Source organism: Argiope bruennichi, chromosome 8, assembly GCF_947563725.1.
Source record: "Argiope bruennichi chromosome 8, qqArgBrue1.1, whole genome shotgun sequence".
NCBI classification, from domain to species: domain Eukaryota; kingdom Metazoa; phylum Arthropoda; class Arachnida; order Araneae; family Araneidae; genus Argiope; species Argiope bruennichi.
Genome location: NC_079158.1, coordinates 112,724,688 through 112,742,548, shown reverse-complemented (window position 1 = coordinate 112,742,548; position 17,861 = coordinate 112,724,688). Strand labels below are relative to the sequence as shown.

Below are 17,861 nucleotides of genomic sequence, written 5' to 3'. Positions count from 1 at the left end.
ATCGCATCGTCACAACATCAAACAGTAGGTGAAGCAATTTCAGGACATGAGGTGCTTATGGAACGACTAGGACGAATACCCATCGGAATCGAAGTAGTTGGGAAAAAAATTCGAAAAGCATTTTCACGAAATCCTGAAAAATCAAGTGCAAAACTAAAATATCTCAAATAACAGTATGGCGTCTGTTACGGAGATATGACGTTTTTTAACTAACGTATTGGTCTCGTTATCAAGGTATATTCTATCAGGAATAAGGCAGGAATTGGAATACCACATAGATATTTGTCATATCTTCGAAGAGACACTCATAGAACAGCCATATAAACTTGGATAATTGTAGTATCAAAGTAAATTTGATTTATAAAAATAAATAAATTACAACTTTTATAGATATGCTTTATTTTTATCACATTCAATATGTATTGTCCGGTAATTACAACAAATAATAAAATATTTTAATTAATGTAATAAATTCAATTATAGTAAGAGTAAATTATCGTATGATTTCAAAATTTTGTATAAATATGCTAGCGTACGTAGGACAGAAATCGAGCTTATTAGTAACTGTCGAATAGCAACAGTTAAATATAAACAAAACATCATACGAATTTCAGATTGCTTTATCCATTAAATATGTTTTTAATTGTTCTGTATCAAAAACTTCGCTTAGCTAATTAATGGAGCTGCAAAATATTATTAGAAGTGTTCTGAAGATAGTTAGCCATTTCACCAAAGAGAACGTGGTTGAACCGGAGTTTAACCCCCTTCTTCGCCAAATTACGATAACGCGCCAAATCTGGCAACCTCGAGACTGGCAAACCTATTATCTTTCGCCTTTATTATGCGCTATGATTGGACATTGCTCCCTCGCTTTTGAACATTTTGCAAAACACGGCGCAAGACCGTCGACTTCGAGTTGGCGATTTTTGAAAATTGCGCCAAGCAGGGGGTTAAACTCCGGTCGTACCGAGAACGTTCAGTAAGAAAACAGAAGATATAAAAAAAAATCAAAAAATAGGTTTCAAACAAAAATTTCAATCAAGCTCAAAAGTAGGCTTAACCGTTGTCAAATGTAATCGTGGTAAGACGTAAGATTAATGTACGGTTTCTCGCCAAGCACGCCAAAATCATGCCAACCATCCAAAAACTCTCTAAAAGTCTACAATCTTCGATGTATACCAGAAATACTAACAAAAGGGCATTTGAAGAATTAATCAATCAAAAATTGTCACGATTATATTTGGCGAGAATCGCTCAAGAATTTTTCAATTTTGGCGCCTGTATATTAATCTTAAGTCTAGCCGTAATCGTTATTATTTGCCTTCGGAAATCAATACTCATATTTTCCAAAATAATTATCTTATAAAAAGTGCTTTTTGTTTTATTTTAAATGGCATAAATTTCATTTCAGCTTTTCATTTAACTTCAATAATATGTTTAATTCAATTTGATATACTTTCAGAAATAATGTTTTTACGGGATTCAAATTCCCCATCGAAATATCCAAGACCGTGTTTTAGCCAATCATACAGTCCGTAGTAGGATTTTCATTTCCGCTTTTATTTAGTAATATATATGCTTTGTAAATTCCAATAAAATGTTTTAATTGAGTTTATATATTTTAGTCGCATTAAGTATATAGGTGAAATGGTTTTGCATCTCATAATAATAATTTGGCAGTCTAATAAATTAATAGTCTAGGCGAACAAACCGGTAGCCAAAGGCGACTAGTTTATAGTAATTACAGTAAGTAATAAATGAATAATTACTGTAAGTAATAAGGTATTGTAACCAATGTCATAAATTAAATTACAGTGAAAATAAATAAATTTTTCCAAAGTTCTGTTTAAAGAATTACACGTGTACTATGATTCAAAATCCATGGGTGTACCTATGTAATTTTTTAAAAAAAACTATAATTCAGTATATATTTTCATAAAATCAGATAAAAAAAAAACCCATGTATTACCAAATGGAGAAAAAAATTGATAACAAGATACTGTAATTAGAACATAAAAGCGGCATGCCTCAGGAAACGTCGGGAAAGTTTTGTTTTTCATAATGGGGAAAAAATCTATTAGTGCCATCAGGCATTCTAAACAAAAGTGCAAAAAAAACCGTCTGCTAACAAGAAAGCACTAATTAATGAAAAAAAAAGTGACTGTAATTGCAAAAGAAAATTCAGCGAACATAACCGTAACTGGCATCAGTACTCAGCATTTAATAACTTCGAGTGAAAATGTTTCAACGAAGAAAAAAGGTAAATGAGCGTGGCTTTCTTTTCTTGCTTAATATCTTAGGAAAGTAAATTTTTGTGAGAAAAAATAATTGATACATTACTCACCTTATATTAAATAGAAAGGGATTTTTTTTAGCTATTGTTTCTTGTTTGAAGCATACGTCAAAGAAATTATCAAACAATAGGGTTGGATTTTAAAACGTAATTTCAAAAGTGCTACATTTTAATAACAAACTTTTCCTTAGAATTTTTTTTTAACTTTGTTTCAAAAGCAGTTTCATCTTTAGGATTTTTTTTAATATAAATTATAAGATTATTTACTAGCATAAGAGAGACAATAAATTTAGTTGCAATACATTTCAAACATTTTCTGCATTTGTTTTTACACGTTTTTATTTAACTGGGCTTGTTTGAATTTCTAGTTTTTATAGCTGGAAATTTGTAATCGAGTTTTCGATTGCTTCTTCTTTCTCTACGACCGAACACACATACTTCCTCTGAATAGATTTCGTTCAAATTTTGGTAGAAATATATGAAATTGGCCTTAAGTCCATATACCAAATCGCATCCATCTAGCTCAAAGCATTTTTTTTTGTTGTTGTTGTTATGTTCACTGATATACAAACATAATTCCAAAAATATGTTATAAAATAATTAAAATTGCGAAAGAAATCGTTCCTAGATGCATATATAATTATAAGTATATAGGTTATTCCTTTTCCGCATAATTGCCATTTATATTGAGACATTTATCCCACATATGGATCAGTTTTAAAATTCCGGTCTCGTATAATGCCGTCAACCCTTGTAAGGTCATCGCACAAACGGGAGGCAAGGAATCGGTTAAGAAATTTTGGAACATCCACCCTGGATTTAGCATCCTCAGATTTTCTTATGTTCGGATCCGTACAAAAATTCATCGATTGTCAAAAGTAATAGTCTCTTTGATGACGACCTCTAGCGTCACCAAAGACAGTGTTTTGAGACCAGCGTTACGAGATCAGAATTTTCAAACTGATCCAGATGTGGGACAAATTTCTCAATATAAATGGGTGTTACTAGGGGTGTTCGAATGAAAAGGTACGAAACGATACTGTGGGTATAAATGAGAACTTAATTCAAAGTATACACCATAGGCCTGAGCACAGTGAACCCATTGATTAACGAGCCGAAGGATTCCTTGTTCCCAGAATTCCTGTGGCCGTAACGAGACCCAGTCCTTCATAGCGTCCCTGAGTTCACCGTCCGAGTTGAAGCGCTTCCCTTTCAGATGTTTTTTCAAGGGACCAAGCACATGAAAATCGCAGGGCGACATGCCCGGGATGTAGGACGGATAGTCGAGTTGCTCAGACTTGAACTTGGTCAGTTCCGCGTGTGTGACCCTAGAGACGTGGGGACGCGCGTTATCATAGAGCAGAAAAACATACTCCATGAGTAGCCCCGGTCTTTTGTTCTTGATGAACCTGCGTAATCTTCGGAGTGTCTCACAGTACACATCGGAGTTAATGGCTCTTCTGCGCTCGAGGAATTCAACAAGTAGCGGTCCTTGGACGACGAACTCAAGGACGTTATGAAGGATGGGGTCTCGTCACGGTCACAGGAATTCTGTATACAAGGAATCCTTCGACTCGTTAATCAATGGCATCGTTGTGCTCAGGCCTATAGTGTATACTTTGAATAAAGTCTTCATTTGTACCCACAGCGTCGTTTCGTACCCTTTCATTTGAACACCCCTTGTATGTCGAAAAGTAATAAATGAATAGTACTTTCATTTATTACTATTAATTTTATATTTTCATTTCATAATGACGCGCGTCGCATTTTTAATTTCTCGTACACGAAGTATAGAGAAAGCATTGTAATTGGCAAAAAAATCATACTCGAGATTTTGACGAATCTTCACGTTTTAGATCTCCCTGAATTCGAAAAACACATTTTTGAAAAATGTCCGTCCGTCTGTCTGTGACAGATAACTCTGAGTTCGATGGATAAAATTTAGCATATATTTACATCAAATTTGTAGATTTGTATTAAATTTTAAACAAAATTTATTTATCTGTCGGTTAGAATATGAATTAATACGATACCTACAAAACGAAGAGAGCTAGATGAATGAAATTCGTTACAGAGATTTAACATCTTATAGACATCAATCAAATTTTCGGCTACATTCAACAAAGGGTTGAATGTCCGTCGATCTGTACTTTAAGGCTCATATAAACGCGATAATTCAAAAATGTAATGTTTTAATATATCAAATTTGCTATGCGGTTTTGTGTTTACAAGTCAAACTGTTTATTTATTCAACTGTTTATTTAAACATTGTAATTAGCAATAAAGTAAGATAAACAAAGCGGAGAGCAATAAACTGATTGAAATTCAAATGAAAAATGTCAGAGGCTTTGTGTACAAACTATCAAAAAGAAATTGAAAACTTATGCTATTTTACATAAACAGAAACGTACAGTTTGTTTGAGATAATAAAATTGAAGAAATACTAATAATAAAATTATCAACAAAATATGGCTGCTAGCAAAGAGGATAGATAGATATATATATAAAAAAGAAAAATGCAAAAATGAAAATATAAGTGTTTGCAAATGTAGTTCTATGTCAAATGTTATTTCCAATCGGTTGCGAACAACACACTAAAAACGTAAATTCGATTTTCGGATACTATTAACCGCATGCCAGGGATTAACTGCCAAAACACTCGCCAAGGATCATAATAGATTCAATAAAATTTGCCAAATCCCCTCCAAAAGTCAATATTTCGTAACTGTTGTACGTCAATATCATGCAAAGCGTTCTCTGCCTTACACAAGGTCCACAGTATTTTGCAGTGGGTATAACAGAAAAATGCGAGAAAATTTTGTGGAGACCACCCCCGCTAGTTTATTGTTCTATGCAAAATTCTGTGTTATATATTTATGTCCTTTATACTAAAAATGTAAAGTTTGCGGAAGACAAATAACTACTAATTTCATTCTAAAAATTCTCTATTATTGCTCTTGAAATGTATCGATTCTCCTTCTTCGTAGGGACATACGCGACCGGTCTGTCCTGAGGATCTACGAACAAGACGTGAATGGCGGAGGCGTTTACAGCACCTACGATCAAGATCTGAGCTATTTCTCGGAACCGGAGTTCGATTCCGAATACCAGCATCAACACATTCACAGGAGCAAGGTGCGTCTCGAATCATTTCTTTTTAATACTTTCAAAATCTCTGCGATCACTGATTTCTTTCGGATCATTATATTCTATAAATATTTCAGACTAAATACTGTTTTGCAACGGATTGTAAAACCCTCCGTGCTTTTGCGCATGCGTGAGGAAGGGGTTTAATTCGTCAAAATAGAAGTGAAAGGAAAGATGAAAGAAGGAGATGTTTATATTTACTAAGATCTAATTGTGGAATCCAAGGTCAAAGGGAATACCGGAAATGCATTCATCTTTCCGCGTCTCGCCCCTTAATGCGATGGAGTCGTCGAAATGTGGTCGTCTCAGAATCCGTTGACGAACAGTATCTAATTTCATTCTATAGAGTGAATTTGTTGCTACTAGCGATAGGCGAGGATCGAACTCGCAACCTTTGGGTTCGTAGCCGAGTAACAAGACCACTAGACAAAAGAAATTTCTCATGTCTCGTAGCTGTTATCTGGCTTATAAAGCGTCACCACATTACTCCCCCTTCAGTGCGTCGGAGGTGAGACGAACGATTTTTTGTCCTGTTTTTGCTGTTATTAGTGGTGATATTGGCTGTTGCGCTTATCCATTTTTTTTAATTAGCTGATTATTTATCAGCTTCATTTATTTATTGGCTGATTATTTATCAGCTTCATTTTCTTTTGGCTGATTATCACGTCCGGGTCACCAATTGTTGTGTTCGTGCATCAACAAAAATAAAATGCAGACAAACGTACTATGAAACTAAATATTACATATAGATAATATTATCAAATTTACATCGACTTATTTTCATTCAACATTCTAGCATCGTTTTTAAACAACAAGTTCCAAAAGTATCACTGTTGCCAATCTGAATTTTACAACTATTTACAAAATAAAATTTATAATTATTAAAATAATCGTTAGCTACTTTTAAATAAAATATTTACGATTTATGCCGCAACATATTCTTTAGTGCCCTGTGCTTTATTAACCGAACTCTCTGTAATCTGTCATTTCGGCCTCTCCAATATTCCAATGTTTTCAGAAAAGAGAGACAGGAGTGTAAAAAAAAATCAATATCATTGACTTTGGGACGAGGAGAACTGTAGACTTCTATTCAAAATTTGAATTTAGTAATTTTTTTATATACAGTATAATTTTCTGTATTTTGTACCCTTAACATAAATCTTTCTATTAAAATTCGTTATTTAAAGTCAAATTCCCTTTATCTGGCGCTTTTGTTAACCGGTAGTCCTCTGGTCTTATAACTGTCGAATATCTGTAAAAAATCTTATTCCCTTATCTGTAATAAATGATTATTATATACCCAAATATCTAGCCTAATAACAATTTTATCGTAGCAGACATTCTTTATAATATGTTCTTAGTCTAGCAAAATTATTAGATCAGTCTGAGAGAAGAGATTAAAAACTGATAAGAAAGTGAAAAGTGAATAGTTTGCTAATTATATGTGATTTGATAATTGTATTATTAAAAAATATGAATAAACTGTATCTGTATCGAGTATCTAGATACAATAAACTCCTATATATATATATTCCAGGAGTGGGTTATTGAGCTAAAGTAGAATATGTAAGGACAGAAGAAAACGGTTATAGACTTTTATTATGTGGTTACACACTTTACCTGCATTATTCAAAAGTATCGTTGTCTATTTAATTTTGATATGCGAACAAGTGCTTCATTTTATTTTCAGATGCACCGCCAAAACCTGGGGACTTTCTGCGAAAACGCACAGAAAAAAAAATTCAAATTCTATATCAAAAAAAAAAAAGGGGATTTTTTCATCATAATGAATACCTTATGAAAGTAATGGTATTTATAATGGCCTGAAAATGTCATAAAATTGAAGTTTTCCCTCTAAAGAAGCTATATAGAAACTTCTTCAACGAAATTAAAAGTTGTCCCATATAATTCTCTATCAAAATAGAAGGAAACATGCACACTCATAACGCCAATGCGAAATTATCCCCTCCCGTTAAACTTGAGAAATGGAAATTAATTTCGGTAAAATTATTGGTTTTTTAAAAACACTTCGGATAAAAGTCAACTAGCTGTTAAAATATACCTTTTCTTGCAAAGTATTTTTAAAATTACCAACTTCTTTATATTTAAACGAAAACCAAATTTTTAAAGAAAACTTCAGCCCTTTTTACTAATTACTATAATATAAACATTCTATAAATATTTAGACGTCCCTCTTTCGCTTTTAGATGAAGCAAACCTTAAAAAAGGTAGCTAGAATACTCCTTTTAACATGAGAGATAACTTAATTCTTGGAAAGCAACATAATCTGATCTCGCTTCTTCCAAATTACGGAGTGTGTCTCCAAAGAAAGACCTCGTGGGCTTTAAAACGGTGCACCGAATGAACTAAACTAAACTATACCAAATCTAAAAAGCGTTTTATTTTTATTTTATTTTTTCAAAACACCCTCCTGCCAGGGTCTTGTCGAGGCACGAAACCCACCTCACAAGACACGTCTGAGACTGCGAGGTTCTCCTTGAACTTCTGTGTCAAAAACAACAACCGACTGGGGAAAAAAACAAGAGAAGCGCCGAAAATTATAACAAAAACCATCCAGCAACAGGGACACAGGTGTCTTTGTTGACGCTCCCCAGAGGAGCTCCGAGTAGGAAGTAAACAGAAAGGAAGAGTTGAGAATGTGATTGACTCAGTGTTCTAAATATATTTTTGTAGGCTTCCAAAGCTCCGTTGCCGCCAGCCCTCGGGTATTACGGGACGCTGCCAGCGCAGTACCTGCCTGCCAACCGCACCCAGACGCTGCCGCACTCCACCTCCATGAGGAACTACTCGCCCACCCATCAGAAGAACATGCCCCCAGGAGGAGGTAAGCTACCCTTCTTGCACACTCACATGGAGTGTGTCGCGCAGACATGTGTCGGACAAACTTGCATATCATGTGTTTTATAGTTGCGTAACGCGTAAAGTGTCCTTGATGGTGGATAAAGAGGATAACCAAAGGTCAAATGGTGAGTAGAGGTTATTTTGCATGATTCCGTGTGTGAAACGAAAACCCCTCAAGTTGACAGCAAAGAGAAAGCTCTCAATATGACACTGATCCCATTTAATTGCATTCGACGTACATGGTGCGTATATCAACGTATACCGTTTTGGTGCGAACAACGTGTATGCACGTCATGTAAAATAAAAAAATTACCATTCGTTATTAAAAAAAACCCATTTTTATAAGATGCTATACAAATGCCATTTAATGATATGCTTTCTTTATAATTAGTAAATGTGTTATGAATTTTTTTAAAAAATTCGGTTAAATTCTATGGTACAGAAGTTATTCCCCGTACAATGTATTGCTCTTTACAAAATTTGATTATTTTCCCCTTTACATCAGGTATTCCCCATACTTATATAACAGGATTTCTCTGTACTTTATTTGTAGGGATTGCAATACCGGACCAAAAGTTCAATACCGGTATTCGGTATTTTTTAAATCTTAATACCGGGATACCGGTTTTAATACCGGTATTAGAAATTTTAGAAAAAGAAAGAAAACACAGGTGTTTCTTTGTTTTATTTGCCAGTTTTGTTAGAGAGTGTAAATATCATAAAAGATAATCTGTAACCTATAAATTATAACAGCATATAATCACAAAAAAGTAAAGAAACATCTTATTTATTTAAATCACAAAAAAAGTGTAAATATCACTATTCAGTCTGTGATACTATTACAAATTTTTGAAATGTAATCTTAAAAAACATAATGCGTCAATTGTACTGTCATTAAGCCTGAAAAGTAATTTTGTGTAAAAATGACCAGCTGTCGAAAACGCTCTTTCGGCATCTACGCTAGTTGGTGGTACTGTCAGCAATGCGCGATATACTTTTTCTAAGTATTTACCTCTAAATCCCTCATCTTCAAATAAATCGATTTCTCGTCGGATGGTTTTGGATATAGCTGATTTCTGTATTGTATTTTTGTTCGTTGATATTTTTTTATTTATCGCTAATTCTAATTTTTGTTCAAGAGACAATTCCTTTTCACTATCGTCAGTAGTGCATCATAATCTTCGATAATTGAACCGAATTCTTCTGAATGCGGATAGGTTTATGGGTAAAAAATTTTAAGAAAATTTACTCTAAACTTAATCAGATTTGAATTGGTTATTTTCTTTTCTTCTTTTTCATTTTCATTTTTTTAAATCATTATAATTATGTAAATACCGTAAGACATTTTTTTATTTCGGTATGCCTTTCTTCAGTGCGATTTTTCAATGCATTATATAATTCTTCAGTTAGTGATGTGTGCTGTTCTTTCAGTGACTGCAACATGAAATTTATTGTTGCATTAGCTGTTAATAAATTAGAATCTCTCCGACATAATGCCTCAATAGTCAGTTTTATTGGAAGTAGAGCTGATATAGCTCTGGATATTATGTCGAATTCACTATCTGAAAAATTAATTTGCAGGTTTAAGTCGATTATTGCTTTTTGGATTGGATTTATCAGTTTCAAAAATCGTTCCATCATTAGGAGTAAACGGTTCCAATGTGTTTTAGAATCTAATATTAACATATATTCTGTTTTATTTTCAGTTAGTATATATTTTAGTAATATATCCTTTTTATTGGGGAACGTTAAAATATCTTAACAATTTTTCAAACTTTATAAATTATAGGAAGCAATTCTTGATAGGTTAATATTTCATCCTCATTAGCAATATCTTCTTCAACAATTACATTGTCATTATCTTCAATGTCAATATCATTGTCACTCTTACTCTTTTCAAAGTTGAAATCCGAAGTTTCTATATCCACAGTATTTGGATTCTTCCGTTCTTTATTTTTTTGGCATAATACATCTATTACTCCTAATTGAATTCCATGTGCATAGCACTGCTGATTTGCACCAATCAACTTTCCAATTTTTTTCATAACTGTTGCTCCATCAGTCGTAATGGATACAATATTTTCTTTCAGGGATAATCCATGTCTCGCTAATTTAAATTTAAGCAATTAATTAAGCCATTAATTAGCTAATTAATTTCGCCCTTAGGGAGACATAAAAACAAAAATGTATACTATTTTGCTATGTTCGCGATACCTGAACATATAGTGGAGACAATTTTAAAAATTTCTAGTAAATACCGAAAAACCGGTATTTAAACTTGTGAATACCGGTATTACAAAATTGTACAAATGGCTCAAAATACCGGTATTCGGTATCCCGGTATACCGGTATTGCAATCCCTATTTATTTGTATATCGGATATTTCCGATATTTATATACTAGGATTCCCCTCTACTTTATTTGTATATCGGCTATTCCCCATACTTGTATACTAGGATTCCCCTCTACTTTATTTGTATATCGGCTATTCCCCATACTTGTATACTAGGATTCCCCTCTACTTTATTTGTATATCGGCTATTCCCCATACTTGTATACTAGGATTCCCCTCTACTTTATTTGTATATCGGCTATTTGCCATACTTATATACTTGGATTTCCTTATATTTTATTTGTATATCGGGAATTTCCCATGCGTGTATATTAAGATTTCTCTGCATTTTATTTGTATTGTCAGATATTTCCCATATTTGTATATCAGGATTTTCCTGTATTTTATTTGTTTATCGAGTGTTCCTCAATTGCGACAAGATAAATAAAACAAAATAAATAAAATATGAAGAACCTTAATGATGTCTGGTTCGTTGGAACTACATGATATTTATAAGTTTCAAAAACAAAGTTTTCTTTGATTTTTTTTTTTAAAACGACGCCAACTTTGTTCGACCGAATACAGCTGTAAAACTATATGTCTTTTTGGAATACATTTACCCAATTTCATACCATCTAGACCATCAATATCTACATTTACTTCTTTGGCAATTTTTTCCCAATACTTTTTAGTAGTTTTTAAATTTTCGAAAATAATGCCTCTTTCTGCAATGAAGTGTCAATTTTTTTATCTAATAAAAAATGAGAATTTATTTCTTTTACTATATTTTTTTTTGTCGCAAAATGTATTATGCAACCATTTGTATTGCTTACGACATGTGTATACGTGTCATCGCTTGATTTTGATTGCACCGTTGACTTCTAAAAATAAATTCCGCAATTAACTGGTTAAATAATTTTGAATATGAAATTAATGTCTTGGAAATGAATCTTATATTTGAAAAGAATTTAGTTCTTGAGACCTATAACCAATATTCTGTGTCATAAAATTCCGTATTATTACAAATGTGATTAAATTTAATAACTCTTTTCATAATCTTAAAGCACTTGGAGGAGGGGGGTTGTATAACGTCAATCACCAGTGATCACTTCTAGCTTTCTGAGCGGTAGGGGGGGCTGTATGGTGTCTGTCACCAGTGAACACTTCTAGCTTTTTGCATGCTGTCAACTTGAGTAACCGTTGCCTAGTAACTCTAATAGTTTTTCTGCCATTTAATTAGATGACATTTATTTTGGAAAAATATTCTTATGATTCATCTAAAAATTGATTGAGCACCCGGTGGTATTTGTAGATTCTATGAAAATTACGTATTGGATATAACCTTGAAATGGCTTTATCTTAGCTGAATAATTGAAAAATATGGCTACTAGGTACACGAGCCATTCAGGAACTGAATACTTAAAAATTCTTTCGTATAGATTGTTTTTGATCCTTTTATATGTTTTCGATTTCAGAAGCCAGTATTTTGTTGATGTAGATTTTGTTTTATATTATATTATCTTTTAAACTGAAGTAATAAAACATTAATCAATTTTTCACTGAATAAATACTTTATGAAGGTTAAAATATATTTTTACAAAAGAAAAACTCTAAATGATGATGATAATAAACAGGAATTTTAATGTAAAAAGCAGAATTTTATATCGAACGTTAAACATCCGTGAATCCTTATTTTCTACAGATTGTATCCAAGGCTTACATAGTTATGAAAACCAATAATCGTAGTTCTGGTATTGGTGGTTTTCAATCGGTTAAACCTTTACAATATTCAAAGGATCAATCGAATATCCGAATCTTAGTTTAAAAATTCAGAGTAGAAACACCAATAATTTAGAAAGAGAGACTGACCTAAATTATTTAAAGATCTCGCATCTTCTTTATATTCGTATCTGAATCGGAAAAATAGCCCACTTGCTCAAAGAGTCGTTTAATTCAATTGCAAGAGAAATTCCTGTGCCAAGTGGTAATTACTCTCGCCAGATAAATCTCGATTACTTGCCACAGGTGTAAGTGTGAATTGATGTCACTGCTATTTTTAGAATTTCACGCGTAACTCTTCGATTTGGATTTGGATGGGGTTCATTTACTTCTTGGTGTAAAAGGAATGAATGAACTGTTCATGGGTTTATCTATTAAACGGTGCATTTAATTAAATTTTAAATTTCTTTATAAAATCTATTTTTGTGCTATCATTTTGTTATTGTTATTGTCAGAACATCTTTATTGAAATGACATAGTGTATAAATATTTAGTGATGCTTTCTTTTCGCTTTTTTAAATAAACAATTAGTTCATATATTCAGCATTTCTCGGAATTAAATTCCTTTCATGTATAATATTTTCAACAAAAATTACCTTTATATGAAATATTATTATATATAAAAAAATTTTATCGTCTGTTTTTTATTGAATTAAAATTAAGGTTTCAGTTGAACCAGATGATTTTTAAAAACCATCGATAGCTAATTTTTTTCCAAAAGTTATTACTATTTATTACATTAATACTCTAAATTTTGTATTGTCTTCGTTTGAGCGATTAACCTAAGCTTCATTTTAAGCATGGTAAAATACTATTTTAAATCCAACAAACGCATTTTTGAAAAATATATTAAAATAAAAGAAATTTTGAAAAAAATAGTGTTAGATTTATTAAAATATAGAGAAGGCAAAATTTTGGTAAATTTCTAAAAAATTGAATATTTAATTCGTTTTTATGCTTTGAAAACTTATCAGTATTCTTTTCAATGTCTTGTAATGAAAAGCTGTTTAGACAGAGACTGGATGCATACATATTAAGCCACAATGACTTATTTTTATATTGAAATCAACATAAGCCAATCTGGTTCTAATAATATCAAAGTTTTCATATATGTATAATAAATATTTACGTAAATTTATTTAAATTTTTGTTTACCAAATATACTCATCTTTTTAAAAGTAAAAATATATATATATAGATAATTCATATCAAATTTGACTTAAAATTTGCCAGAGAATTGGCTGTCGTAAATTTTAGTTTAGGTATAGTTTGTGTATTCTGCGTAGTCTTTCAAGATGGTAGGTATTCTCTTTATGCGTCATAAATGTAAAAAAAAAAAATCCCTTTTAGAATATTTTAATACAAGATCTTGACATGGATTACTTATTACTGTCATCTTTGGAAGATTTCCATAAGAATTCCAGACAACGATTTCGGTTGAAAACAGATTTGCATGGCAGATACAGCTGTTAGTTTTCGGCATGTCAACATAAATTTAATGTCCATGGGTGACATTTGCAAAAAATTATTTTAAAGCCATTAAACCTTATTCCTGAAATCGTTCCAAGCCTTTATATTTGCTCTATATCTTACTCTTATCATATTTAATTAAAACCTCTGCTTATACACTTGTTAGACATAAATTACAAAAATAGTTTTGCTATTATGTATATACTTTTTTGAAGGTGTCTTCTTATGTAACATTCTTAGCATTTCTTTATACAACCAAAATTTAAAATTTTTAATTTTCTTTATTTAAAAACAGTTTTCTTACCTTTTTACTTTTTCTCTCTGTCTTGTACTTGTCTTCTACACGGTAATTCAAAATCCCTTTGAACTAGATAGCTGAAATTAAGTAATGGAATTATGGCCAAATTTGTTGATTCCTTTCAAATTTTGAACGAAATATATTCACATGAAGTCCGATTCTCCGACTGCATGTGAACTCAACAATAACAAAATATGAACAGCATGGCATTAGAATTTAGTGCTCTCTTTTATCATCTAAAATATAGCACTTATCTCCAATTTTGAATCTGATCCGTCAATTGGTTGACCTTTAAAACTATAGTAAATATATTTTTTTCATAGCAATAAGCAAGTACTTGTGTTAGCTGAATAATTTTGCATCGAATTACTTTTCCGAGTGCAAAGGGTTAATGGAATAACCTTTTGACTATCAGTGCAGTTTCGTGCCAAATTTTGGTGTTAATTGATTGGGAAAAAATTTGTCCCAAATACATATCCTCACAATAGATTAAGTAAAAATGCTAGCTTCACACCAAAGATTTATATTTCGTAATTATCGTTCACCAATGCCATGCGAAATATTATGGCTTCACCCAACATCCATAATTCGATGCGGAAGAAAAGGGATGAGGCTTTTATTGGAGAGTATGCGAGAAAGTTTCTGGAGACTACCACTCCCACTGGTTCTGCTGAATCACTGATGTGATTTGTTCAAAATATGAATGATTTCGAAAATAATAAAGATACGAAGAAATTTCAAAGTAATAAAATTAATGCTAGTCAAAGTGATATTTAAATATGGCGATATGGTAAATGATAATTACATCCTGGTGGATATATTTCAATGGATGGATTTACAATGGATTTCTGAATTGTATCTACTTGTTTTAAAATCTGATTTAAGCAAGGGCTAGTTATATTTACTGAAATCTGAACTAAAACTGTCTATTCATCAGAATTCTCAGTAAATGTATTTGTTGTAATAAACAAAACTCAAACTTAGGTTCATATTTGCTTTTCTGAATGCCTGTATTTATTTGTTTTGGATTGGCTTTGAGTTATTTTTTTTAAATTTCACTTTATGTTCGGCAATTTGTCAATCGCCTTTTTCTCTCTCTATGCTTTTCAAGGCCTTATTCTAATTATTTCATTTGTATTACTCCTGACGGCAGGTTCATAGAACTCATTGTTGGAAAATACAAATGTTATTTCAGTTTTTAATAAAAATAACTAAGCCACTTTTTGGAATGTTATTGCAATCTGTTTACTGTTATTGAAGAATCTGATGGAAGCAAGTGTCGATAATTTTTGCTGAAACCTGAATTGAAGCTTACAATTTATGTAACTTTCAATGAATTTATTCAGGGGGTCTACACAATTTTGACAGATTCAAATTAAACATCCAAGATTTTTTTTTCTTTCGAATGTCTGTACTTAGTGTTCTAATTTGTTTGCATTGGCTTTATATAACGCTTTTTTTTTAAACTGCCAATTGCTTATCAATAATTTTTAAGACCTTACACTAACTACATCTCATTGCATGTACTGCAGGTTCATACTTTGCGTACTGCAAATACCTCAAGACCTCAAAATTTAGTAAGTACCATTATCTAGAAATTCTCATAAAATCAGCAAAACCGCTCTTCGTAATGTTTGAATGAAGGAATCCATTTCCACGTGATCTGAGACGTCACATGCTCCAAGTGCGTCACGCCTTTATTTTGGGATCCATTGTTTGTCGAGAAAGAGGATCAAAACCATATCGTTTCCCCACTTAACAACTTAGTTAAATCTTATTGTGGAATAAGGGAATTATATTATATAAATAATGAGGAAAAATTATAAAATCAGTTTACGTTTGTCATCTAGGGCCTAAAATTCCGAGATGATTTCAATATGTTTATCATGACATTTTAGGATTTCAATTATATATTTTGATATAACAGAATAATGCATTTTCAGAATTCAAATTCATATATTGAGATTTCAGCTGGTTGATTTGCATAATTGTATTTGATTATAAAAGCGCAGTTTTTTAAATTCAGACAAGCACAAATTTATGACGTAAATTTATGGATGCCATCCAGGTCAGAGCTCTTTGATCTGACACGCGAGTATGCCAGAAGTTGGAAAGCATTTTGGGTTCTCCTCTCCTAGTTTTTCCGCCATCAAAAAAATTTGCAACTACTTTTTTAACAATCGGAGCTGTCAAAATGGCTAAAAAATTTTTTTAAAAAAATTACTAATTTAACATTAATGTGCCGACAACTTAAAAATCGCGTCTAGATTTCTCTATATAGTTGAGCTACCTACAGGTTTATAAATTTGCATAAAAATAGATTATCTCTTTTGTTTGAAAAAATTTCACGTGAGTAGAAAGTAAAAAAAAAAAAAAAATGATAATATCATTCAAGAAACGTGAAAAAGTGCTTTCGATTAGAAGATTTAAGAACGATGACGATCGATTAACAAATTCTACTTGGTGAAAGACGATGGTTCGTTAATCAGTCAGATGTATTTCAGATTTTATAATTATTCGATAAATTAATTCTGGAACCCACTTCAAAATAACTAAATAATTATCTATCATTTAATAATTTTTATTTTTTTCCTTGATTTATGACAATTCACACATACCATCACACACACACACACACACACACACACACACATATATATATATATATATATATATATATATATATATATATATATATATATATATATATATATATATATATATATATATATATATATATATATATATATATATATATATATATATATATATATATATATATATATATATATATAATGAAACACTATCATGTTTATATTTGTTTACTTAATATATAGACATCAACAAAAAAATTGGAATACCTCTTCAACTTTGTTATTTATTATCGGATCTTCACAAATATAATCAATGAAAATGACTCAAGGGGTTCGGGTTTGCTGAGATTGACAAATTTGATTAATCGAATTAATTGGCATGGTTAACAATATCAAAATTTTTAAATTCAGGAAAAATTTGCGCAATTATTTAATTAATATCATTAAAAAAATTTTTTTTTTTTATAAGAAGTGTAAAATTCATTTTTTGCAATAATATTTTCGAAAATTATCGAACAAAAACATCGAAATTTATTTAATTTTTATTTAATTAAAACTCTAAGAAAAAATCTCCCCTTAGTTGTCATTTCCGTCCATCAAGATATATATATATGTATCTAATTCTAGCTGTAGGTCAAATCTAGCCTGTAGAACAGCAACATGTATACACTCATACATTCATCTTTATTATTAAAAGAGATGAAAAATCTTTTATAAAATGTTTGAGAGCTCTTATTTTTAATTAACTAGCATCATCTGATTTATATTAATTCAAGACAATAGAAATGAATGCACTGGTAAAAATATCAGGTCTAAAACATGCTTCAAAAGTTTTTTTGTATCTATTATTTTGCTTTGTTGTGGAATGTATGTATCTCAACAAAGCCTTTTCTGTACAATTTAAACGAGACTTGTAGCAGTCTGTTCCCGAGAAGCACACGTATATTGTACAATACTATATATTGAACAATATTGGCAATATTGTAGAATATTGAATAATATAATGTTGCACAACGTTAAGCATCACTCTGTGCTACCTTAATCTACCTGTTTTATATTAATTCAAATCGATGGAAACGAATGCAC

General features: G+C 31.4%; 1 protein-coding gene across 10 annotated transcripts in view; it reads left to right on the top strand.

The window, feature by feature from the left end:
- The window catches only part of LOC129980836 (coiled-coil domain-containing protein AGAP005037-like), a 1,244,995-nt gene that overhangs the window by 1,169,600 nt on the left and 57,534 nt on the right, over positions 1–17,861 (top strand). For all 10 annotated transcript variants that reach the window (XM_056091256.1, XM_056091255.1, XM_056091253.1 and 7 more), the window contains 2 exons: positions 5,281–5,428; positions 8,135–8,285. In XM_056091256.1, coding sequence (XP_055947231.1) covers positions 5,281–5,428; positions 8,135–8,285 — 299 coding nt within the window. The remainder of the gene's footprint in view (positions 1–5,280; positions 5,429–8,134; positions 8,286–17,861) is intronic.